We start from the raw sequence: 25,000 nt of genomic DNA on the forward strand, positions 1-25,000 counted from the left end.
TGTGATTAACCGAACCGTAACATGAAAGCTAAAATTTGAATGAAAGAACGAGACTAGTTAGGCTTCATCAGTAAATGAGTGCTATATTCCTCACACGATCTCGGTAAAAAGTGTAGTTAGCCGACCCGTAAAATGAAAGCTAAAATCCTAATCACTGAAACGAGTGGTTAGGCTTAATCAGTAAACGAGTGCTATATTCTTCACACGATCTCGGTAGAAAGTGTAGTTAACCAAACCGTAAAATGCTAAAATTTTAAAAGAGTGCTTAGGACTAATCACTGAAACGAGCGCTTCGGCTTAATCAGTAAACGAGTGCTATATTCATCACACTATCTCGTAAAGGGTGCAATTAAGCGAACCGTAACATGAAAGCTCAAATTTGAATGAAAGAACGAGACTAGTTAGAAGAGCTAGGGTCGTTTGATATTCTAGAACTTTAGAGATTTTAGAACCCCCAAAAGACCTTACATATTCTAGAGCTTTAGAAATCTTAGACTCACAACATGGACCATGGATATTCTAGAACTGTAGAACGTTTAGAGATTTTAGAAGCCCCGAAGGGATCGTTTGATATTGTCACCTCATCTATAGCTATCTTCTATTTTATCGGAGTTATTTTAAGAAGCCTGAGGGGCTTTGGGGTTTCTAAAATCTCTAAAAGTTCTACAGTTCTAGAATATCCATGGTCCATGCTAAGATTTCTAGAGCTCTAGAATATGTAAGGTCTTTTGGGGGTTCTAAAATCTCTGAAGTTCTAGAATATCAAACGATCCCTAGCTCTTCTAACTAGAACAGTTCTAGAATGCTATAGAAGTTTCTAATGTCAAGACCTGCACCTTTATGCTTCTGCGGGGATCGCTGCCCACAGGGAAAAATCCTCAGCCCCAAAGGCTCAATATGGATTGAGAAAGGTGCATTCAGCCTATGTTATGAGCGCCACGAATATGCTTGTACCGGTAGGCTCGCGTAGGTATTAAACATTGTTGTTATATTCTGGGTTACGAGCGAGTTAAAAATGTGTTATTTTCCGCCAATTTTACCATTCGAAGGAGGCCAACATGCCATGTTTTCACACTTTTCGCAATTTCGCAAAATTTAAAAAGCGGTTGAAACTTTTAACGTTATTTTTGAAAGTACTTCACTATAGAGGTTACTTGGGCAAAATATGAACGAATTCGAAATTTCACGACTGACGCCTAATTCTCCATAATTTCAGACATCGGCTCTTAAATTGTCCAGATAAGTGCGAACATCACTCTTTTCCCTTTCATCTATGACCCGAACTTCAAATGCAAACATTTATTTCAAAATCGATTCGGAAACCTTTTCTCGGAAATTTGACGAGGAGAATTGTGTTCAAACCAGGGGCTTGGAAGACCTTGGACTAGTCTAGAACCATAGCGTGGTAAAAATGCAAAAGAATGTATTATAATAATAATGCCTTCGAGGCTGTTGTCAAAAGGTGTCATTACTGATGCGCTGTTGGCAAGTTCACGGTCGCAATTAATTATTTCGAAGTCGGCGAATGAAGAGATCCTCGTTCATATCTAAAAAATATAATTGTCTCTCATAGACACTTGATCGTGAATGAGTTCAACAAACACATGAGCCCAAAGAGACCGTCCAACAAAAGTCCACCATTCTTCCCAGCTGAGTGTAAAGAGCATTGCACCGACATCGCAGATGTCACGGGTTCGAATCCCGTTGAAGCCTACTGAATTTTTCAGGTGTCTACAAAATGACAATTGCTTAAATTTTCCAGATAAGTGCGAACATCACTCTTTTCCCTTTCATCTATGACCCGAACTTCAAATGCAAACATTTATTTCAAAATCGATTACGTGAGCCCGTGGTTATTGAACTGTTTCGATATCAGTGATTTTACTCACCCATTGTTTGTGCTTTCCTTTCAATGAGACTTTTATAAATAGATTTTTTAATTGCTTTAATAGTGCAGTTCTCTACGTTAAGCTTTTCATTTGCGATTAGCCCAATTCTCGTGAACGTCAAGAGAACCAGCAGTTATTATTGTCCAAGCAAGAGCGGAGATTCACTCTTCAGGTAATGTTATCTTGTGTTTTGATTTCACTATTGATTCGTCAGTAGCGTTTTCTAGATTTTCCATGCTCTTGAGTTGCTAGAGATTAAAAAGCAACTTCCTTTCGCAGAATTTTTGTTTTATTCTTAAAATTTAAGAAATCTCGAAAGCTTCATGCGTTCCTTTACCAGGAGTAAAGGACAAAAAAATAGGAGTTCTGACTACCCGTTCGGACTGGCTGTCCGGAAAACTGACTTGTCCGCTTTTCACAAATTTTCAGTTTGATGGGATTTTTCGTCTTGTGATAAAGCAAGGTTGAATTTCTAAGCTTTTGCATGACACGATATTAAAATTGCGGTCGAGAATGCTATCACGTAGGTTAAAAAAGTGACTTATCCGCTGAGATTTTGCAATCTGAACAGTCCTTGTATGAGAATAAGTACATATACTCACATAGATGTTTATGAGCCCTCTGAGAAGACGACTACTGGCTTTTTATAGCAAAACTCGACGTGGGCAGCCCAAGTTCGCGTCACTAGAGAGCGTGTAATAATTAATTACCAGTGGGAAGATGACCTTTGAGTGCAAGCGGTATTGGGTTACAGACAGACGTTGAGAATTTAAACATGTTATAATGCACCTACCAATGTCTTGCCCCAATAGGGGGAGGGCGGGCATACCTAGGGCCAATTGACATTTTCAATTTTTGGGTGTCAATAATCCCCACTCAAGGCTGTTTGAACATGTCAAATGTCCCCACACAAAAGATATTGATACTGAGACCACAAAATCAGCATTGCTTTATTGAAATTTTAAGCCTTCGAAAGGTATAAATCAGACTAAAATAACATTGATTTCTAAGTCTATATTACTATACTTCTTTTTTTTTTTTTTCCAAATCGTGTAGAAATGTCGTTACAAGAACTTTTTTGCTCTGCTTAAACTGCACAAGAACCTCGTCACAACAAAAATAAAAACTGTCAGGTTTGAAGGATATAAACACACGCTTGACTGATCGAACGAATCGGGGATTAAAAGCAAAGTGGATATGAAAAAACGCATTGTCATGCAAAATAAAGAAATAATCAACATCTATATTACATTATCTAATGATCACATAAGCGGATGGCATGTTTCTGCATGGATAGTTTGAAGATTCTTACCTTCTTTAGGTCTCCACTTTCCTCCTCGTCTGCCATTTTGGGAGCGGGAAACAGACCCAGTCCACCTCGATCAAGGATGTCAATAATCCCGACCCTCGGGGATGCCCTGGTCAAAAAAACTCAAATTTCCCCTAACACGGGTAACGTTTTCTTGTCAATAGCCCGTATAAGCCCGCACTCCCCCCATTGGAGCAAGACATTGATAGGTGCATAAGACTTTGTATGGGAAATAAAATACCGTCGATTATGAAGCCTAAAAAACCGCTCAATTTAACGTTCATTCAATAAAATAAATAAAGCTGACTCACCTCTGGTGTATTCTTGTGCGTTTTGGTGCTTATTTTACCGTTTCTGGAATTCCGTGTTTTCACTGTCTTAAGACGAAGTCAAGGCAGCACACTAAGATTTCGACCGTAAGCTCGAGTAGTCAGCTCAGAGACGGTTTGCGCCTCGAAAATCCATCCCAGCCGCGATTTTTTCACGGAAAGCTAAAGCCCCATCATTTGCGAACCTTGGCGAATGTTTCGTCGTCAAAAATCCCTACGCACTTGGCTGGAAATGAGCATTTTCTGCTTCCGATTCCACGATAGCTGATAAAAATAACAGCTGATTATTTTGTAAATGGTCACGGAGCTTGGATCCGAGGTCAAATTAACTCCACCCGATGAGGTACAGTCATTTCATGTACAACACTTACCCCATCCCCACAGCGGCTTCTCGAACAGCTCTTTTGTTTAGGCTTCATAATCGACGGTATGTTATTTCCGATACAAAGTCTTATTGTTTAAAGTCTCAAAGGCTGTCTGTAACCGAAACCCTCAATTTGGCTAACCCTAGGACTAAGGTTGGTTTTTAGGCCTAGCGTTAGCCGAATTGAGGGTTTTGGGTTACTTTCCAAAAGGTAAAACAATGACCTGCAACGAGTGACCTGTGGAATGTGACCTGTGTTTTAGACGCGCCGATTCAAACTCATTTAACCACAAATTCAAGCTCGCATCTTCTGAAAACTTCGCACAGACTTTTTGAGCATTGTTATGTAATTACTGTTTTGTTAAAATCAGTGTTTTGGGATCTCTAATGCCATTTTCTGTCAACTATTAACTTTGCATATATTTTGAATTTACGCCACAAACACTATGTATCGCTCACTCTTCTCGGATAACCGAACTCGTGTGTAGGCCAGAGTCAAACGTCGCACTCTCAATTGAACCGAGTTTGACTTTAGTCACAAACACAGTCACAAACAAGGTTTTCTCCGGGTACTCCGATTTCCCCTCTCCGCAAAAACCAACATTTGACTTGATTTGTGTTCAGTTTACAGTGTCCCCAATTAGTGCTCCAGCGCTAGAACGACTAGAAAGTTCCTTTCCTTTCCCTTTCTTTAAGTTCGACTGAAGTTCGACAGCTAATTCAGACGTCGAGTTTATAATTGTGCCGCATTTATTTCATAAGACGCCATGTTGTACAATGACAGTCATTCATGCACAGTCAATAAAAAAGAGATATTCGCAAAAATGTTTTACTCAAATTTATAAGGCTTTGTATGGAGACGCCATGTTTGTGTCCCTCTCAGGGGCACAAATAGGGCGGCCGAAAGCTGACAAAAACATATGTCATCGAGTTCATAGGCAGCCCAAATTTGCGTCACTAGAGAGCGTGTAATAATTAATTACTAGTGGGAAGGTGACCTTTGAGTGCAAGCGGTATTGGCTTACTTTCCAAAAGGTAAAGTAATGACCTGCAACGAGTGACCTGTGGAATGTGATCTGTGTTTTAGACCCGCCGAGTTTGAATTCAAACGGCGAAACATCAACAAAGTCTTCGGCCGCTTCAGATCTCTGTCAACTCTCAGTCCGCCTCATCGGCCGCTTTTTTCTGACACCAATAAACTTAACAGTAATCTCAATTTATCGAGTGGAATTTTACTTGCTTTTACACTAACGAAGTCTGAGAAGAAATTTGCAATAGCAATGGATTTAAAACCCGTATTTTGCCCTTGTCGCCGACTGGAAAATTACTGAAAATGACACAATACCATTCTTCAGGCTCTCGAACACTTTCTGTTGTCGAAATCTTGGATGTTTCCCACCTTAGAAGCACTGCAAAGCTCGAACACACGCTGTGCCATAGAATACCTTCGTACCCCTGCATGAAGCTCAGTGCGAGGAAAGCTAACAAAAATATAAGGATTTGTATGGGAATCCCGATAAAAGACTTGAGAAGACAATTATACGAAAATGTTCTCAACTAAAATGCCTAACCGTATTGCCATTGTGGGTCACTTCTTTCCTGCGTGGCTTTTTACAGATTCGGCGCGATTTGAGCCGTTTTCAATTTCTTGGTTGTCAACAGTTAAATTATAAAATCTCACGCCTGGACACTAAATTCACCAAATGGAGTCAAATAATCCTGGATAAAACGGTCCCACGGTTAAATTCCACATCAGAATCAATTGACAAAGATTAAACTTTCAATTTAACCCACCAATCTCAGGCGGTAGTTTTTCCATTCGATCAAACCCAAAGTCATTTTCGGAATGTAGGTTTCTCAGCCTTGTTGCACGGTTGAACTTTGTAACCGGCTTTGTAACCCTGCCATTCAAAAAAAATGTGTCGTTGACAAACTGCGGTCCAGGACCCTTTTTCAAAGCGGGCAGGGTTACAAAGCCGCTTACAAAGTTCAACTTTAACAAAGCTGAGAAATTCACGTTCCGAAGATGATTTTGGTTTCGATCGAATGGAAAGCCTGATCATTAGGTCGCTCGTAGGGCTGCTATTGCGTTGTTGGAGGGTTGAAATGAAAGTTCAATCTTTGTCAATTGATTTTGATGTGGAATTGTAACCAGGTGGTCTGGTGACGTAATTTGGAGGACTGGGAAGAACAATTTTAACGTTGTATCCCACAACTGCGCGCGGCCTTAGGTGTTGTTTTCAAACTCCCTGCAGTATTTCCATCGCCAAAACTCAACAGATCATTCCGTGTCTACCACATTTCCTGTTGCTGAATGAACATTCAAGTAGACCCGATGAACTCTAACCTCGCCTCTGCCGTGTTGAATTCGAAAATAAGGCCGCGCGCGGTTGTGGGATACGGCGTTAAAAATTTTCTCCCTAGTCCTCCGAATTACGTCACCAGATCACCTGGAAGTATGTAAGTAAGTAAATTTTATTCAAACGCCGTAAATCATCAGTTAAGCTAAAAAAAGTAAAAAACGCTTTACAACTGGTTTACATGATTGTCGTGTGGGAATCCAATAGGTCAGATTCCTGCTCGATTGTACGTTTTGACTGCGCAATAGAGCCAGCATTTCTTAAGTATTGGAAATTGTTCCACAAACAGGCCCCGCTATAACAGAAACGTCGTTTCAAATAATTAGCCGCGCGGCCGTAGGCCGAGTGCGGTTCTTGCTCTGCACGTTGTTTATTTTTTTCGTTTTGTCGGAAAGCTGAACCAAACTTCCACTCGGCCATATAGTCAGTGGGACTTCCAATCACGCAACTTATGATGTTTATTCGCCAAACGCTGCTAAAACGTTAATGTACTTAAAATTTTATGAATACTCCACTCTTTATTTGGAACAAAATACATATACTTTTTGTGTTATTGAAGCGCTTGATTCGAAGCGAGTACTGAATACATAAAAAGGCTTTACGTCATCCATGGAAAGTGTCGACTTTGCAATTTTCATTGGTAGGGAAATAACTCACCGTACTAAAGATGGCAGTGGATAACGTAATTCTTGAATTATGTCACTTGTGTGACTTCTTTGCTAGCCTTTTACTCATGTAAAAGACCAATTAAATTTAATCGTGACTCAGTAAGAAAGAAAGCTGTAAGTTGTTAAAAGTGTTATTATCGTGTCGTTCATACCATACATATCCCGAAGAAAGTTCCAGATTAATTAAGACCATTACGTCACCGGATATTTTACAACGGCTGCGACTGACGGTGCAATCGGAGATTTCACCTCGGCTAAGTGATGGTGCAATAACTTCGTGTGCATTCGTTGTTGTCAGTTGTTGTGCTACAGATTGATCTAGTGAATTTGTGTCTATAGTCATCAGTGAATCAACAAGGACTGCTTTGGAATTTGCACTAGGTTGCGACCGGCTATAGTGGTAAGAAAAGAGATAAATTTTCAAAGCGCGGTTATAAGATCTAAAAGATCTTCTTGTTAGTATTTGGCTTGGGCAGAGTAACTTTATTTTCTAAGTTTCTCAAGTTATATTCAGCAACTCGTTGACTGAAAAAGCGTTGAAAGTATTCCGGGGCAAGATCATGAATTGTTTTATACATAATTAGTGCTTTCTGTTTTTCATGTCGAAGAGACAGCTTCTCCCACTTAAGAGTATCGAGAAGAAGGTTGGAGCTCGTATCAAGGAGTAATTTAGTTATTACCCTGGCTGCGCGATTTTGTAATTTTTGCAGCTTATCGCTTGACTAGCCACTTAAGCAGTCCCAGACAGGACTGCAATAATCAAAATGCGGTAATATTATTAAAGCGTTATAAATTTGAAGCGCAGTATTAGCTGAGATGAAGTGCCGTATTCGTTTTAAGCCTCCTATAGCTGAGGAAACGTTCCTGCATATTTCGTCTATATTTGACCTAGAAATCCGATTATCAATGGTAAGACCCAGGGATTTAGTGTGATCTACTCTCCTGATCATTTCGTCATCAATTCGTATATCAACCTCGTCACATTAAGTGTTTAATCTGCCTAAATCCAATTATCATGAACCCGGTCTTAGCCACATTTAAACTCAACCTGTTGACTGTCAGCAAGAGAGTATGAAGGTAAGAGAGGTAATCCCTCATATTGGCCCTATTCCCATCGTGATCCCTCTTAAGTTATTTTTAGCTCTCCTGCGAGATCCCGTATTCCCACGAGGGTTAACTGATAGCCAATCACATGTTCCCATTTTTACCAATGTTGACAGCTGAGCGAATTCCCACGCAACGATTCGCGTCGTTCGCGAAAATGGGGACATATGATTGGCTACCAGTTAACCCTCGTGGGAATCCCGGATCTCGCAGGAGATCTAAAAATAACTTAAGAGGGATTTCGATGGGAATAGGGCCAATATGAGGGATTACCTCTCTTACCTTCATACTCTCTTGCTGTCAGTCAACAATTAAGGTTTACTGAGTTCAGGAGTTATTGCGAGTTTATGCTCTGTTAAAGTTTTTGCAGTAAGGGTTATATTGGTATCGCCAGCGAACATTCTCGGGGAAGCCTCCCGGAGGCAGTTAGGAAGATCGTTAATATACATTAAAAAAGCAAGGGACCAAATATGCTGCCTGGCGGAACCCCACAAGTAATAGTGCGAGGAGTTGACAATCTGCCATTTACATTACATCTTTGGGTCCGATTGCTTAGGTACGATTGACACCAAGTGACAGTTGCCTGGTTGGCCTCAAAGTATGACATCTTGCATAAAGTAATTTCATGATCGATAGCGTCAAATGCCATTTTAAGGTCCATAAAAACGACGCCATTCAGGAAGCCGTCATCAATATTAACAGACAAGCTATTTGTCACCTCAAGCAAAGGTATACGGGTACTACTATGTACTGGCAACTTGATAGCAGTTTATTATCATTAAGGTAATAATAAAGACAAGTTTTTCATGCACTTTTGAGACTACTGGGATAACGGAGATAAGGCGATGATTATTTATGTCTGATTTTAAGCCTTTTTCAAAGATCGGGGTCACGCTAACCATTTTCCATTCAGTTGGATAGATTCCCGTGAGGATTGATTTTGTAAATATATCGGTTAGTGAGCGTATAACAATATACTAGCTGCCATTTTTAATAACGTATTAGGGATCTTGTCAAGGCCAGTGGCTTTCTTTTCATCGACTTATTTCAACAGGCAATAAGTAATAATTCACTCGTTATCCACGGAGACCGGTTGTTGCGAGTTCTTTTTGATTTAAAGGACGAGTGTTTGTCCATGCAGCTCACAAACAGGTTTTTCCATTCTTGATAACCGTGGGAAAATTTTATCCAGGAATATTTGACTCAATTTGGTGGTGCTCCTGAAAATGTAGTGTCCAGCCTTGGGATTTTATAATAACCGTTGACAACGTCTCCAAACAGTTGATCAGCTATTGACAGAAGGAGATGCTATGTACCTTAAGGCTTTTCAAGAGGAAACTATTCCAGACACAGAGACAATCTCGCTGACATGTTTACCCGATTGAGTACGCTGCTCAGCCATTATGACACTTGATCCCAACATACCAGACCGACCTGTTACCAGGAGCCCATCTGGAGCGTGCAACGTCCATACAGCGTCTGTGAAACGGCGTTTTCACAAGTAGGTTTATTTTTAGACTAGCCCTGGGAAATTCAATCTAAAAATAACCTTACTTGTGAAAACGCCGTTGCACGAAAATAGGTAAGTTGCACGCTCCGGGTGATGGTCTCCTGCTGTTACTTTGTAATTTATAATAAAATAACACCGTTGTTATGTCTTCTGTCTGTCATTATATTGTCTTGTTCTGACTTTCTAATAATAAGAAATAATAATAATAATAATAATAATAGGATATCTTTGACACTTGCAGAAACAATTGTCTCTTACTTCTCGCAGCATTTCACTTTTGATAAAAACGGCTAGTTTTAGTGTTTATTTCTTTTTTTGTATTTAGACAAATATTCATACAAACCCGTATACGCCTGTATACCCACATAAACCCGTGTATACCCATAATTTACCTACGTATATCCCTGTAGTATACAGTGCATACCCACACATACCCATGTAGGCCCCTGTATACCCATATATACTCATGTAAACTATGCTCATGTATACCCATGTATAACCATTTGTAATCTGATGAAATTACTGTATACAAATAAAGTTTTCCATCCCATTCCATAGCGGTATATACAGGCATACACGGGCCTGGATGGGTATACAGGGGTTCACGGTTTGTATGAATATTTGTCTAAACTTACACTATAATAAGGGATACACGAAATACTTACGAAACTTCAAGATGGCAGCCAATTCGTGAACTGCATCGAACTGTTATAATCGGAGAGCTGGAAAGGTGTGTACATTTAAATACCTCGCCATGTTGATAAAGTATTAAATTTGACTAATAAATGATTTTTAGGGGTACTCCATTTAGGTACTACATAGGGTACTCCATGGAGTAGGGCTCCGCGTTGTGTCCTCTCCGGTTGAGAACCGAGGAATTCAAGACGGCTCAAATCGCCTCGAATCTGGAAAAAATCACACGGGAAGGAAGCGACCCACAATGGCAATAAGGATAGGCGTTTTAATTGATCATTTTTTTTGTATAATTGTCTCCTCAAGTCTTTTAACGAGATTCCCATACAAAGCTTTATATTTTTGTTGGCTGTCCCTGACACTGAGCTTGGGATGCCTGTGTCTCGTCCGAAAAATATAATTTATGCCTGCTCAATTTCTGATTGACGGAGATCAACAATGGCTTACCGTATTAGGGAGTCAGCGCTGGCTCATTTACCGAAACAGCGGTTGGTAATCGAGCCTAATTCTTGATTAGATGACCATGTTCATAGATTGGCAACGCGTCTTTTTAGAAATAACTGAAATAAAGGTAGTGTACTTGCAAATTGTAATATCCATATTACCAGAATTTTCGAACAGGAGATATTCCAGAGAGCATCCTGTCGAAAACCACAAGTTTGTGTCCAGTCCCTTAACAGTGACCCGACAATTGAGCCGTTATGATTTTGGAACTCAAAATCCATCTTGGGTGTGAAATTTAATTCTTTTTACGTTTGATAGTTAATTACTAAATATTCTGTGGTAGTTTTGAAACGCTTCTTTTGTATATTCTGTTTACTTTGCTTTCACGGTTTTATTTTGTCACGTCACACTTTGGTTGCCATTTATAACTTAGTTCATGACATAGGGTTTTCCGCGTTTCTCGGTCAGAGTTACTAGGTTACGCTACGCTCGCAACGAGATCGCTACAAGCATTACAGAGTATCGCAAATCACCTATTTCTGGGAGCTAGATCAAAGAAAGTAACTTTGCTGGTTTACGCGTAATATAATCATTGTTTCTGTCGACACTATTGGTTGACTTTCACGCCTAGATTTCTGTGCAGCGTTCATTAATTCTTCATTTAAGTAGCTTATTATTCTTAGAGTCGTTTCGTTTTCTATTGCCTTTTAGTTCCAACCACAATCCTAGACAATCAACCATAATCGTGTTTCGATCCATCGCCTGATTTTAAGGTTTTCGTTAGTGCTATCCACTTTTTGTCCACGCCAGCAAAGCATACTGGTACTGAAGGACAAAATTTGTGTGCATGAACACGGAGACATCCTCTCTTTTCTTTCCCCTTAGTTCTGGGTCTGAATAGGGTGAGTAGATAACTCAAATCATTTATAGAAGAGCAGAGTAGATGTAGGTGCCAGATTATCACAAAATCCACCTTCAAAGAGCTAATTAGACTCTAGTTGGCTAAAAAAAGACTGAAGTTAAACAATAATGGGTACCTTGGCGATGGCAAAAACGTCTAACAATTGTTTTTGTACATCAACTAGCATATCGATCGCTTTTGATTTTGCGTCATCATCATCATTTGTTTGACTGTTGGATTCTTTGATTCTGCGAGCCTTTTCGTGTGCCTCCTGTTTCGATACTTCCTTCTGAAGGGACTTACGAACCAGTTCCTCCTGCATACGTTCCTTGTTATCCTCTTGATTTTGCCTCATTTCAATCTTTTTAAGCTTCTTTTCCCGCTGAATACGAACAGAAATGATTTCTATGAGCGCGTATATGAAGAATAATGGATAGAAAAAGCTAAATTCTATCTTTTCAGTCCATTCGTGATACATGCAAATTTCGACACAAAGGGAGTGGCACTCAATTACAGAAAGACAGTGATTGCTATGGACGCTTGTTAGTCAAAAGAGCCCTACAAAAAGGTTGCATGGGTGGTTCTATGAAGTAACTTTTTCAATGGCAATCTGACATCACTTCAATCAGAAGGCGCATGCGCAACTAATTTCAGTCCTCTACCGGGCGTTTCAGTGGAAAACAGGTAACAGCTCAAAGGAAAACGAAAGGAAGAGGCGGTTTTTTCACCGGATGGGAACCGTCCCATCATTTTTCGAAAACTGTAGCATTGAATTTCTATTTGGACAAAAAAATGGAACTGATATTTTGAAAAGTGTATCAAAGGAGGGCCTTATGATGTCATAATTTTTTTGAGAATAATTTCTTCTAAAATCCATGCTACAGATTTTGTGTTAGAATGTTCTCATGATGTTGCGTTAGAATTTTGTGAAAAACATAGTTAATTCGCTGAGTTTTTAGGGATTTTCTGTTTTGGTCAAGTGATTTACCAAATATGGTTGTGAGTCGAACCATACAAAGGAATGTTAAATAGAACACACTTGGTAAAAAAGGATTAATCTAGAGTCAAAGGAATTTGAGAAATGACTATTTTATTTCAAGGGGTCGATAGCAACGGTTTGGTAGTTAAGAGCCACCCTCTTAAGTGGAAGAGCAGTCATGGCAATGGATATATATAGGGAAATCTTTTTTTTTTTTTTTCGCATTTTTTACCTCATTAGCATAAGGCTAACATTTTCTAATCAGTCGGCCGAGAATAAAATACTGAATCTAAAGCTAGCCTTAAATGAAAACGTTGGCACTAAGAAACTTTATCTCTGTTATTAGCATATTTCTTGTCGTTTTATGTCAATCAATTTTGTTAGTTCCCAGTCCGTTCAGTTGTATTTTTTAATCGGTCAGTGTAAAACGTAGACTGCAGACTGCAGACCAGGGGTAAAATGCAGACTGAGGTTATAACGTAACTGTTGAAAAAGCCCAAACCCCTTAGAAATGCTAACCTTAGACCTAATTAGCCCTAAAACAATATTTAGGCTTAACTCAGTGTTAGCATTTCTAATGGCTTTGGGCTTTTTCAACAGTTAAATTATAACCTCAGTCTGCATTTTACCCCCGGTCTGCAGTCTGCAGTCTGCAGTCTGCGTTTTACACTTACCGACTTTTTTAATTTAAAATTTATCTGTAACTGAATAACAATCACTTCTGATGATGTATGTTGTAACATACGAAACGTTAAGTTTATAAAATGTTATGCAGTTCAAGCAAATTTATGTAACCGATGTTTGCGTTTTATTCCGAAGAAGACCTCAAATGCTACGTCTCCACTCTCTCGTGCGAAGGCCCCACCGGATAAGAGAAACGATGGGATCTGGGAACGAAAATGAGATAGACCACCAACACCGAGGGTCTTTCCCCAGCTCTTCACTCAAACAGTGTGTGGGTTCATTAACGTCCCACAGTGTTGATTAACAGAAAGGTTGTGAGACGGGGCCTACGGTTTATAGTTCTTATCCGAGAAGACTTAAAAGTCTAACATTAACAGATGAAATTACGAAGGTAGCATCCCGAGTGTTGGTCCGTGAGCCCGCGATTTCCCGCACGAAAGTCTGATGCTCAACCAACTGAGCCGAACCGAACCAGGGCTAGGGATTACCTATACCGGTTCAACCTCGTTTCAAGAGTCTCTATTCTCGGCCTCCCTTGTCGACGAAAAGGAGTCAGAGAAGAGAGAGCCTGGAAACGAGGTTGTACTTGATTTAGGAGATACACACCTGTACCAACTGTAGGACTGAATGTCAAATTGAGGTTTCGTTCACAATGCAAGTAGCAAGTATGACAGGTTAAGTTATTTTGAGTCCTTGTTGACCTACAATAGCCTGCATAGCGAGCCAACCAACGAATTCAACACGATAACACCTGCAAACAACGCATAATAATTCTGAACTAACCTTTAGTTTGGCAAAGATTTTAAGAAGTTGTTCCTGAACCTGTAACAAACTCTCGTGAGACTGTCGGCGCTCATTCAATTGTTTAAGATAGAGTTCTTGTCTTCTCATTCTTTCTTGTTCCATGAGTGGCTGCTCTTTTCCAGTTGGTCTTCTTCTTATCTCTTGTAACATCATCTCTTTGTGTTCCTCTGATTCCTTGCGCTGATTATCTTCTTTAGCTGCTTTAGCATCCTAAATAGAACTAATACCAATCAGTGATAGGCGAACCCATGAATCATGGTCGATCTAACAAGGCGCAAATTAGCAACTCAAGCGATGTTGAGCGCACGGCTGCATGTTTTGTCTATCATTTCAAAAGGAAGACGAATTGCTAATTGCTTAAATTTCAATTTTAATTGCTTGAAAGCAATGCTTCCGCCAACGGGAAGTGAGATTACTGTATTCTTGGGTAGTTTGCCCGAATTTCCAAACCGTTCGTGTCGATTAGAGTGAAAAGGCAAGTTTTGAGAAAAGACACTCAACCGTTCCGGTTACCGTCTGTCGCCGTCGGCCAGACTTCTTCAGAAGTTGTAAACTCCTCATCGTACGACAAGTCAGGCGCGAGGCCAAATGGAAGATTCTTTTAATGTTACAGTAGAGAATACATGTACTGTAATGCAATTTGTAGATTTGAAGACGGCGATGTCAAGAAGGAATGTGAATGATCATCGTAGTTAGGAGAGAAACTTAAGCAAGGAAGCATGAGTTTGAACGAGATTCCAGCCCATGACAGAGTTTCTGCCCAGCAAAACATTCCACAAATCGAGCTATCGAGCCATTTGAGAACTGGCCTTTTGCAAGTTCATGTTAGAAAAGTCATTGCAGTGGGACTTGCCATAAGATAAGCAGTTCAGTGCAAAGGAGCCAGATACACATATATTTCCTCATTGGCTCACTTTGTTCTCTTAAGCCTCAGCCTTAGTTAGGTTTTTTCTTACGTACCCTCATTCTTTGAAATGCATTTTTCAAGTCCACGTGAACCTGACTGAGTCGAGCATTAGTCTCAGCCATCGCAATTCCTTCTTCGCTCACATTCTCCGTTAGCCTTTTCATTTCTTCGATTTTTCTTTTCTTTTCCATCTCAAATATGTCGCGTGCCTTGCGCCGTGCCATGTTGCTAAGCAACTGTTCGTGCATCCGCATTTTAGTATTTTCCACTGTCCGTCGTTCTCGCTCGCATTCCATTTGGTATTTTGCCTGCAGAACCACAAAATTATTCATACATTTTTTTTGTCAACAAGGTTACATTCTCTGATAGATGGACACTGCAGAATTTGTTTGATTAACCGTAAACTCTTGCCAAGAACCCATAAGTAAAAGCCTTCCTCTCCGCTTTTACCTTTTGGATCTGGCGTTTTGACAGACCTAGTTATTTTTAAAAACACTTTCCCGGGAAACAGCGTTTCCCTTGTTAAGGATAGCCAATCAGTGCTGTAGATTACGCATTTACAATTTCACGAAAATGAACTCTGGCTAAAACATGGCGGACAGACGGGAATCTGAAAGCTCAAATTCGAAAGTAGAAATTCAGAGCGAAGGAGATACCGATAACTGGTATTCAGATGACGACTGTGAGAGTAATGGAGAATCTGAGGATAAGACTGAGAGTGAGCTAGAAAGTAGCGAAGAAAATGATGGACACAAAGAAGCGACTACTCCAAAGCATTCTCGTCCGAAGAAGCGACGAGCCGGTACGGCTACAAAAGGATCAGACTTTTAGTTTCTAAAGAAACTGTGGTACTGCGTCGGTGGGAGATTGAAACGGAAATTGATTTTATCAAACGAGTTGATAAAGTTAATTTCTGTTACAAAAGGATCAGGAAAGCAAACCAAAACAACAGCCTCAAGTTATCCGAAGGAAGATGAAGTGGAGAAATTGGCATCATGGATTTTGTCAAGAGGACAAGCCATTAGGGTTGAGGATCCATCTACTTTCTACCTCTGAATTTGAGCTTTTCGATTCCTTCTCTCCGCCATGAGTCAGCCAGAGCTAATTTATGCGAAATTGTAAATGCGTAATCTACAGCACTGATCAGGCTAACCGTAACCAGGGAAACGCTGTTTGCCGGGAAGTGTTTCTACCGTAATAACTGGGTAGATCTGTCAAAACGCCCGATCAAGAATTCAATTCGGAGGAAGGCTCCTATTGATGAGCAATCTCGTCCCCAGAATTGAATCCGGTCGGGATACATTTGAATTTGATCCTCAGGGCACGTGACCAAGAATCAACCAATCACAGTGCTCGTTTCGTTGAGTGAAAGTCTAGGTATATAACAAGAAGTATTACGACACAAGGAAAAACTCACATCATGAATAGCAAATAAGTGAAGAAGTTCCTGATGAACGGTTGAGAGCTGGCTGTTGGCGAGAGAGAGATCCAGATCTGTCTCTTGTTCGTCAGATGAGCCGAATGGTATCGACATTCTACGTGTTCTTTCGTTTTCCTCAGCCTGGTTTACCAAAGCTATTGTTTCGTTTATGTTAGAACCCTCCAAGTTAGCTATGCTTTTCCCCATAGTTGCTTCGCTTGTTAACCATCTGGAGTGCTCGCTTTTCAACTTTGCAACACTCTATAAGATCAGTGACATTAAGTATTTCAGCGTGCAAAATATGAATAAGAAACAAGTGATCTTTCCTAAATTCTGGGCGTGCTTGAAGATAACCATTCAGCTCCGCCAATTATAGCGTGGATTAATTATAAGTTATTTTGTAGTAATTGATTTTGTTGCTACTACTTCATTTCCACATGTAATGTGATATCCCATGTAACCCAGCTGTCCCTATGCTTTCTTCGAGCTGCGCGGAGCTCGAAAAAAAATGCTACTCAAGTCGCGAAATATCCGAGCGTAAATTATGTCACACCATGAGATAAGAAGTATGTATTATGCCAGTAACTACCTTGCAATGTAAAAAAGTGAACTTCGTCGATTGAATCAGTGATCGTTGAAAACCTCTTTGCTATCTTTACTTTCCGCCTTGCCTTTGGGTAGAATTGACAATCGTTGCTACACATATTTACACATACACATGCGCTTTATTCAAGACGGGTGCAGTATCACAACTATATCTAACAACTAGTAATAGTTTTCATTACATCTGCCCCTGCCTAAGATAGTATGAAAGGCAGTTGAGACATGAATATGTTGTTTAAATTATATGCTGAACATGTCGCCTCTGTTTCCGATTTGCGTCTCACAAATCGTCGCTCCTGTTCCTGATTTGTGCCCGGACAAAATCAATTTCAGAGCCAGGCAACTCGATTTGCGTCAGATCTGCTTCAAGGTTTGATTTTTCAATCTACCAATTTATACATTTGCCCTTTTTTCGCAGGGACTTCTAGGTTGCCTCCTCGGATTTTGGCCCTGAGGCCAAAACCCTGCTGTGACATTTGCAAAAGCTAAAACTTTACAGATTACACCACAAGTACACCTTGAAAAGGAAGTCACAGAGAAGTCAGCCGAAGATAATTGCCATTATAAAGCTCCGTAAAATAAATCAAGCAAATGTTTACATACAAATCTCAGTGGAAAGGTTGGCGTTACCTTGTGTCTACCACAGTATCTTCTTAGCATGCTTTTTACTCCCAGAATTTCTTTTTCGATTTCCTCAAAGTCTGTGTCGCTGTCGCTGTCGCTGTCAGTGCTGCCATCGGTGCTGTACGAGTTATTTTCCTGTTTCGTGATTGGCGCGCTTGTTTTTGCCGTGGGTGGTTCGTTTGTTTCAGCTTTGTCAGTCATTACGACCTTGACCTACAAGATTCAACAGTCCTAGAAATCTCTTCTAGTTACCTGCAATATCTTTCTGGAGTAATGAAAAGACAAAATCGTAACAAAACTAATTATATTCGTTTATGTGTTTGCGTCACGTCTCTTGATGCAATCAATTTGCGCGTGCATATCTTTCTAGTTCCCAGAGCCACGTGGTTTTCGTCAAAAAATACGAGATGTGAACTGGACACTATTTGTTACGAGGGACATCAGAGACTTTAAGATAGTACACTTCTGTCGGGAAATCTTTGTTTACATCAAGTTTTTGCCACATAAGCACAATCGAAGCACAAGCCTATATAGTTTTTTCATCAGTCAGCCAAGAATAAAGTACTTAATATTGAAAGTGAATTGCATAACGAGCTATCTGTGAAGACTTGAACGCGATACACCAGTTAAGGAGGTTCGAAAGGCTTTTTAGTTGCTATAGTGTTTGTGAAACGATGAAAGATACCAAAGAAGGATATTTCATAGTGTAAGCAAACTATGTTAACTAAACACTAACTTACCCAAGTTTTAAGTTCTGATTTTGAAAAGACAACTGTTTATTTTAACTGGAATTTTCTTATTTATTGGTCCGCCATTACTAATTTTAAAATCTTGAGAGAGCTGGGTCGAGGAGAAAATGACGTCAAAGATTCACTAGTTTAAGAATGCAATGCGTGTGTACGCGACTGAATTAATAATATGCAGCACGGGAGTTTAGGGCTTTCAGACTTTTAAACCTGTGTTTTCCATATATAGTTAATTGCGTTTACACGCTGAAATTTTAAGCTAGCGAGTAAATGACGTCATTTTCTCTAGATCCAACCCTCTGAGGTCCAATCGGTCAGTTTTGAACGTGAGTAATGGCGGACGGTTAAATTCATAACTTACACTCAAAATAAACAGCTTTTGGATAAAACTCAAAGCTCAAAATTTTGCCAGGTGCTAAGCGAACACGCTTTCAAAATCTGAAGAAAAAAAGGAAATGATTTTTTGATCATAGTACCACTTTAATGGGTAATACTTTAAGGGCACATGTGAAGTCATATCGGTTACCATGGCAACACGACAGGTCCACAAAAAGGCCCTCTAAATCTCAGTTTTTGAAGATTATCTGAAAAATTAAGTCGGTGACCTACCGTTTTTATTTCTTTGCTGGAAATCTCCCTTAATTATTTAACTTCTTAGGTAGAGAGTATGACAAAATTTTATGTAGTAGAATTTAAGATACATCGAAAAAGGCGTTTTCATAGTTTACAGAAAATTGTACTAGATAACTTTCCCTGAAACTTTTTTGTTTGAAGTGACATCGTGAATGATACCTTCATGCAAAAAATCAAGAAAGGTCACCCAGCAAAATTTTGAGATAAAAACAATTTTTTCTCGCAAGTTTTATTTCCGGTTCGCGCGATTTTACGCGTATTTTCACTTCCGGTGTGTTGCGTTTGCTACTTTTGATGGAAATTTGATTCATTCAGCTGACGCGTGTTTCTCAGTTATGGCGATGGCGTGTGTAGGTTACGCGCACGCGCGCAGCTAAAAACCCTTTCGAGCGTCCTTCTCTGAGCAATCTTTGAAATTCGAAATTTGAATTTCGAAGTTTTACGAAGAATGTATGCGATCATTAGCGGTTTTGCCACCCGAGAATTTGTCATCTTTTGATGTCGCACTGATAACTGGTTCGTTATTAAACCTAAAAGGCTTAAAAGTGGATATTTAACTAAGCTGCTTTTGAAGTCAATTTGTGAATGAGTGGCACGATGCTTAACCAAATGTAAACAGATTTCCTTAAAGGCTGAAGGTGAACAGAGAGGCACTTGTGGCGAGTAATTGTGGCGAGTACTTCTGGCGACTACTAGTCTCAACTACTGAAGAGGAGTTTCGTATCTTATCTTATCTTGTTCGAAGAATCCTCCTCTCTATTCATGTCGAATATTTGAGCCATTCTTTGGATTCTAACGATTGTGAATCTGAATAATACAGCTACAATTATTTCTTTTACCTTTGTTTTCATGATGCACTGGTTTAGTATACTATTGATATAGAAAAAAGAATGTTTAGGTTCAGCGCTCCCAAATCAATGTCAACATCTACTTCCACCGTGATTTGCTACTGAAGAGCATAATAATAATAATAATAATAATAATAATAATAATAATAATAATAACAATGATTTTTTTCATTTTTTATAAAATTGTCAAAAACAAGAATTTTATAAAAAATATTTATAAAAGCTATAAAAAATTGCTCATTTTCTTCCTTTTTTTTTCACTCTCTGTCCTTCCTTCTTCTATCTTAAAAAAATCTAATGTTAAAAATTCACCAATTAAAAAATTACTAATAATTGAGTTATCTAGCGTCCTGAAAATCCTTTTTCGATGTCAAAGTCCATCTCTTGTAGGTTGAAATTTACTCTCCTCATTGAACGCGATCCCCTCAAGCATAGGAGGGAGGTTCTCAGGATGGCAAATGAGCTTCTAGTTCCTATCAAAGACATCGTCGTCTAGTAGTCCTCGCCTTTCTTGGCTGATAGAACTTCCGCTAGTCGCTTGTGATAGACTAGCCATGCCTCCTGTAGTGGTGAACACCAGCAATGTGGTTCATAACTCTGCTTGCGTACATTCGTTTCTTTTCGTTTTCATGCTGGCGATATATTTGCTGAGGGGTAAGGTCTTTGTAAGGTTCCGCATCTGGGTGACACACCCGTACGTCAAAGAATGCAGAACTTTGTCTACACCAAAAGCACCGTGCGTGAATGTCAAGCCGAGCGTCCTGGGCCCGGTTGTTCGAAAGACGGTTAACCTAATCCAGGATTAGCGTAAACTTTGGTTTCATTTTTTCAACTTTTTGGTGAAGATTTCTTTTGCTTAATTTTTTTTTCAAGATTGACTTCCTCTCATGTTAAGTCTTGCCGAATATCAGCAAGGAACAGCATTTGGGAGTAGAGAAATAAACTCCTTGGTTAATTTTTAATCTGGGATTAGCATTAATCGGCTTTTGAACAACTGGGCTGTATTAGTCCCAGTCCCCCTCCATTCTCACTTTCTGGCTCACTCGTGTGCATGTAATGAACATCATTACGACTGACTGAGGAGGAGAGGGTGGAAAGGTATCAGGACCTACAATATTTGTAGCATTCGAAATCAATATTAAACAATTCAGACAGCCGTTAAACACGTTCTAAAACACCTCGTCGTATTCTAAAACCGTCCAATTCTGGTAAAAATGATATGTTTTGCGGTTATTTTTTCCAAATCTGTGCTGTTTTGGCACTACACCGTAAATATTGTTGTTATTGTATACAGTTTGCAATATTTCGAAAGAAAAATAAGTTTTTTGACTAAACACGCAAAATGACAGTAGAAATTTCCAACGTCCTTCCTCATTAGCCTGCGAACGCAGACGCATTTCCGGCGGTCGTTTCTCTCCCTCGAAACTGCCGGAAATACGTCCGCGTTAAACATTCCAAACAAAACAAACATCAATACTTATTCTTTCCAAATAATGCGAGACATTTTAGGGTTCCGATTCAAAAGTTGATAATTATCATCAAATACAAGAAACTAAAGACTTTTAAAATAATAAAGAAATTGAAGTGTTTATGTAATCTTATTATACAGAGAAGTAGGGTAAAAAAAGAAAGAGAATTAATAAAAGTCACAGAAATTAGAAATACAGGTGTAATGGTATGGACTGATGTTTACTACTTGTTACTTAGAAAGGTGAGGCTAATGAAACCAACACATGATTCACTGTTACTCCGAGTTTCGTGCTTACGCACTCATCAGTTATATATGTTACTTATAAACTTTGGAATCGCTGTATTTCAATACTTAGAAACCTCGAGCAGCAAACTAAGCAGGGCCGACGGATGTCTTTTACAGTCCCCCGTAGAGAAGGGTTCATCATCACTATGCTGGTTTGTGGAAAAGAGAACTTGTCATAGGCGTTTTATAGGAGTCATACACTGCGCTCTGTACTGTTAGCGGCTTAAATCATAGGCTCTCTCTCTCTCTCTCCGCGGCGGGAGAGAATGAGAGCCTGCACGCATCCCTCTGAATTTTGAATACCGCCTCCTGATGACACGCTGAGAGAGAGGTGTCAAAAATTAGCCAATCAGCGCACACCCGAAGTAAACATTGGAAAAAATAGTAAGCCACGAGTTGTGTATTTGAAATTGCTCGAGGCCGGAACTCCTAAAAAACTGTAAAGGAAGGAAGCCCTCGCCAGAAAATTCACACAACTACTGCTTATGCTAAAGCGTAGCTGAATATTCTGTACGGTAATTCGGCTAAGTCCCTTCCTCGGAAAATGTGTTTCGTTCGTCAGGGAAAAATTTAGCACCCAAACTTCAAACGACGGGAATCGTAATCGAGAAATCCCTGACCGCATCTCCACTGTGTGAGACTCGTCGACCACAACTGCTGCCAAAGTTCGGTAAAGCGAAGCGGAGTTATCTTTTTTAATTTATTTTCATAAAATACAGACATTACAACTACTACATCACACTTTTAATATTAAACAGATATTCTAATACCTACACCACTTTATTTCAAAGGCTTATCGAGTATTTGTGATTTAATACAGATATGTAATTTACTAATTCAATAATTTGAAAATTGGAATATTTTGTTTTCAAGTGTATCGGAGTATTGCGGAGTTACCAAGGAGATCGAGCATTGCGTTGCCCGACCTTTCATTATGTAAAGTTACGGTAAAATTGCAACATTCTACAATTTCTGACCACCTCATCTCTCGAAATAGCCTGCGGAGAGCAGACGCATTTTTCGGCTTTTGTTAAGCCGAAAAATGCGTCTGCTCTCCGCAGGCTACTCTCGAAACGAAGTATCGGAGCTTGTCAATGGTGACGTCACCAGGTAATTTAATTTCAGCCAATCAGTATTTTACGTCCAAAATTTGGACGCGATAGCCATCCGGGCAGGCCCTCATTCAGAACCCCCAACCCCAGTCCCTCGGAGGGCCTGCTCGCAGGCTACTTAAATCACCAAGGTTTCAAACACAACTGTATATGTTTATTCGAACATTTTGGTTATCTGATGCAGTGTGCAGGCCAGTGATAGAGGAAGGGGAAGGATTCAAATTTCGTGATTAGTAGCAGGAAGTACAGGTAATTATCTAATTAATTACTATTACGTCATGATTTCTACTAACTATGGTCATAGAGAACCTGTAGAAAGATCACAAAAATAAGCCACTTGTTGCCCGGGGGCGTCATGTTATGAACGCAAGACGTTTTTTTCGGTCAAAGCAACGACTTTTGATTTTAAAAAAAACTATCAAAAAACAGTCAGAGAAATCGATAATTTATTTCTTTCAAAAATTATTGACAATCTAACGTTACACAGTATGAGTTCACAAGACAACTGAGGCTGCAGCCAAATACAAGCAACACCGATTTCTGCATTCTGCATCCATGATGCAGCAAATCGTCTTTTATAAAGTAACGGCAATTTTTTTAACCGGAAAGGACTTTTGTGATCTTTCTCATACCTAAGGGCCGATTTACACGGTACGACTTTGTCGCATGCGACAACGGCTTACGACAGGCCCACGACATGATTTACGATTGTTGTGTACGTCAGAAAAAATGTCGTAGCATTTTAAGGGCCGATTTACATGATACGATTTTGTCGCATGCGACAAGCTCAGGACAGGCCTACGACATAACTTACGATTGTCGCAGCGTTTTAAAACATGTTTTAAAATGCTACGACATTTTTTCTAACGTACACAACAATCGTAAATCGTGTCGTGGGCCTGTCGTAAGCCGTTGTCGCATGCGACAAAGTCGTACCGTGTAAATCGGCCCTAAAACATGTTTTAAAACGCTGTGACAATCGTAAGTCATGTCGTAGACCTGTCGTGAGCTTGTCGCATGCGACAAAATCGTATCGTGTAAATCGGCCCTAAGATAGTCTCGCTTATGTACACGTAGCCTGCGAACAGCAGACGCATTTCCGGTCGTCGCTTCTCTGCCTCCGGAGGCAGAGAAGCGACGACCGGAAATGCGTCTGCTGTTCGCAGGCTAATGTACACGAAGTAAAATGAAATTTTCAGCGTGAAATCCGAAGCTACAGCCTTGTCGATATTCTTCAATTCTATAAAAGAAAAGTATCAAATTTCAACCAAATAGATTCACCTTAATAAAATCAGCTTAAATCAAAATAACTGATTTTTTTTCAGGTGAAAATTCACTCAAAATGTCTTATCAGTGCCAACAGTGCCACAGTGGGGTTTCCAAATGTCATGCTAATGATTGCTGACGTGACGAGGGTTGTCACCTAGCGTTACAAAATGACACAAAATAGCAGCCAATAGGAAATAAGTTGGGATGGTGCTGACGTTGGCTGCGTGCAAAGATCTGCATTTCAAAACATTGCCAAAAAAAAGTCCTTTTAATTTCTGCAGCAAGTTTTTCTGAATGAGCAGGTAGATCTTCTGTATTAGCCGAAGATTAAAGCTAAAAACAAAAGACCTCCAAATGAGATAATGCACTTGCAATTTTTTTATATTTTCCTCTTTCCAACTCTAGCCGAGGAGAGCATGCTGAACGTACGAATTTTCAAAGGCGGTTGCCGTGGACGAGAAGCAGCAAAATTTGGAGCGGTAGGTTTGAATATTCTGTTCACGTTAATTTTGAACAAGTACCCTGAAATATAAATCTTTTATAAATTCTTAGGGGCAAATTCGTGTTTTTTACCAGACTTTCTTTTAACATAATTTAGCTAAGATTAACTTTATACTGTTTCAAGAGGCGAAATTTAAAATACTCGAGCAAACAGCCAATAAAAGAAAAAAGTGTTGGATGATTAACCTGAAATTTGTATTTGGGAGAGGCGGCTATTAGTGTTTGTCAAACTTAATCCTAATGTTGTGTGAAAACGTTTGACCACACGAAAGGATCCGCGGAGAGAGGGTAAATTTTGAAAAAAAAAAAGGCCGAGCTGTAAACTGACCAACAAACATTAGGGCCGTTTATACGAGAGAAAATAAGCCGCGGCTAACTCTGGCCGCGGCTTACGTAAGCCGCGAAAGGAACTATTTATACGAGTATAAACTGCCTGGCCAGGATAAGCCGCGGCTTGAGAAAGCCGTGAACGTGGATTTTGTACCATTTATACGGGGTGTTCGCGGCTTACGTAAGCCGCGACCAGAGTTAGCCGCGGCTTAT

The 25,000-nt window shown here is 39.8% G+C and overlaps 2 protein-coding genes across 6 annotated transcripts in view; one reads left to right on the top strand and one right to left on the bottom strand.

Annotated features, from left to right (window-relative positions):
* The window catches only part of LOC138008247 (glycine amidinotransferase, mitochondrial-like), a 41,009-nt gene that overhangs the window by 1,746 nt on the left and 14,263 nt on the right, over positions 1-25,000 (top strand). Inside the window, exons 1-3 of one of the 5 annotated variants that reach the window (XM_068855517.1) lie at positions 1,941-2,061; positions 17,387-17,517; positions 24,360-24,435. In XM_068855517.1, the coding sequence (XP_068711618.1) occupies positions 24,373-24,435 (63 nt within the window). In that variant the 5' untranslated portion in view covers positions 1,941-2,061; positions 17,387-17,517; positions 24,360-24,372. Of the gene's footprint in view, positions 1-1,940; positions 2,062-17,386; positions 17,518-17,569; positions 17,588-22,871; positions 22,937-24,175; positions 24,259-24,359; positions 24,436-25,000 lie in introns of those variants that run through there. The other 4 variants (XM_068855514.1, XM_068855515.1, XM_068855513.1 and 1 more) reach the window with 4 other exon arrangements.
* LOC138005950 (uncharacterized) lies at positions 11,690-19,857 on the bottom strand. The gene is made up of 5 exons (XM_068852118.1): positions 17,599-19,857; positions 16,363-16,626; positions 14,999-15,253; positions 14,018-14,248; positions 11,690-11,953 (listed from the first exon to the last, which is right to left on the bottom strand). Exons 1-5 carry the CDS (start codon positions 17,791-17,793, stop codon positions 11,690-11,692), a joined length of 1,209 nt encoding a protein of 402 aa, XP_068708219.1. The 5' UTR covers positions 17,794-19,857.

This window comes from Montipora foliosa, chromosome 6 (assembly GCF_036669935.1).
Source record: "Montipora foliosa isolate CH-2021 chromosome 6, ASM3666993v2, whole genome shotgun sequence".
Lineage (NCBI taxonomy): Eukaryota > Metazoa > Cnidaria > Anthozoa > Scleractinia > Acroporidae > Montipora > Montipora foliosa.

Coding starts and splice junctions, on each gene's coding strand:
- LOC138005950 (XM_068852118.1), bottom strand. CDS start 17,793: ATGACTGACAAAGCTGAAACAAACGAACCACCCACGGCAAAAACAAGC. Junction 15,254..16,362: donor ACTTATTTGCTATTCATGAT/GTGAGTTTTTCC, acceptor GTGGTTCTGCAG/GCAAAATACCAAATGGAATG. Junction 11,954..14,017: donor AAATCTTTGCCAAACTAAAG/GTTAGTTCAGAA, acceptor GTTCGTATTCAG/CGGGAAAAGAAGCTTAAAAA.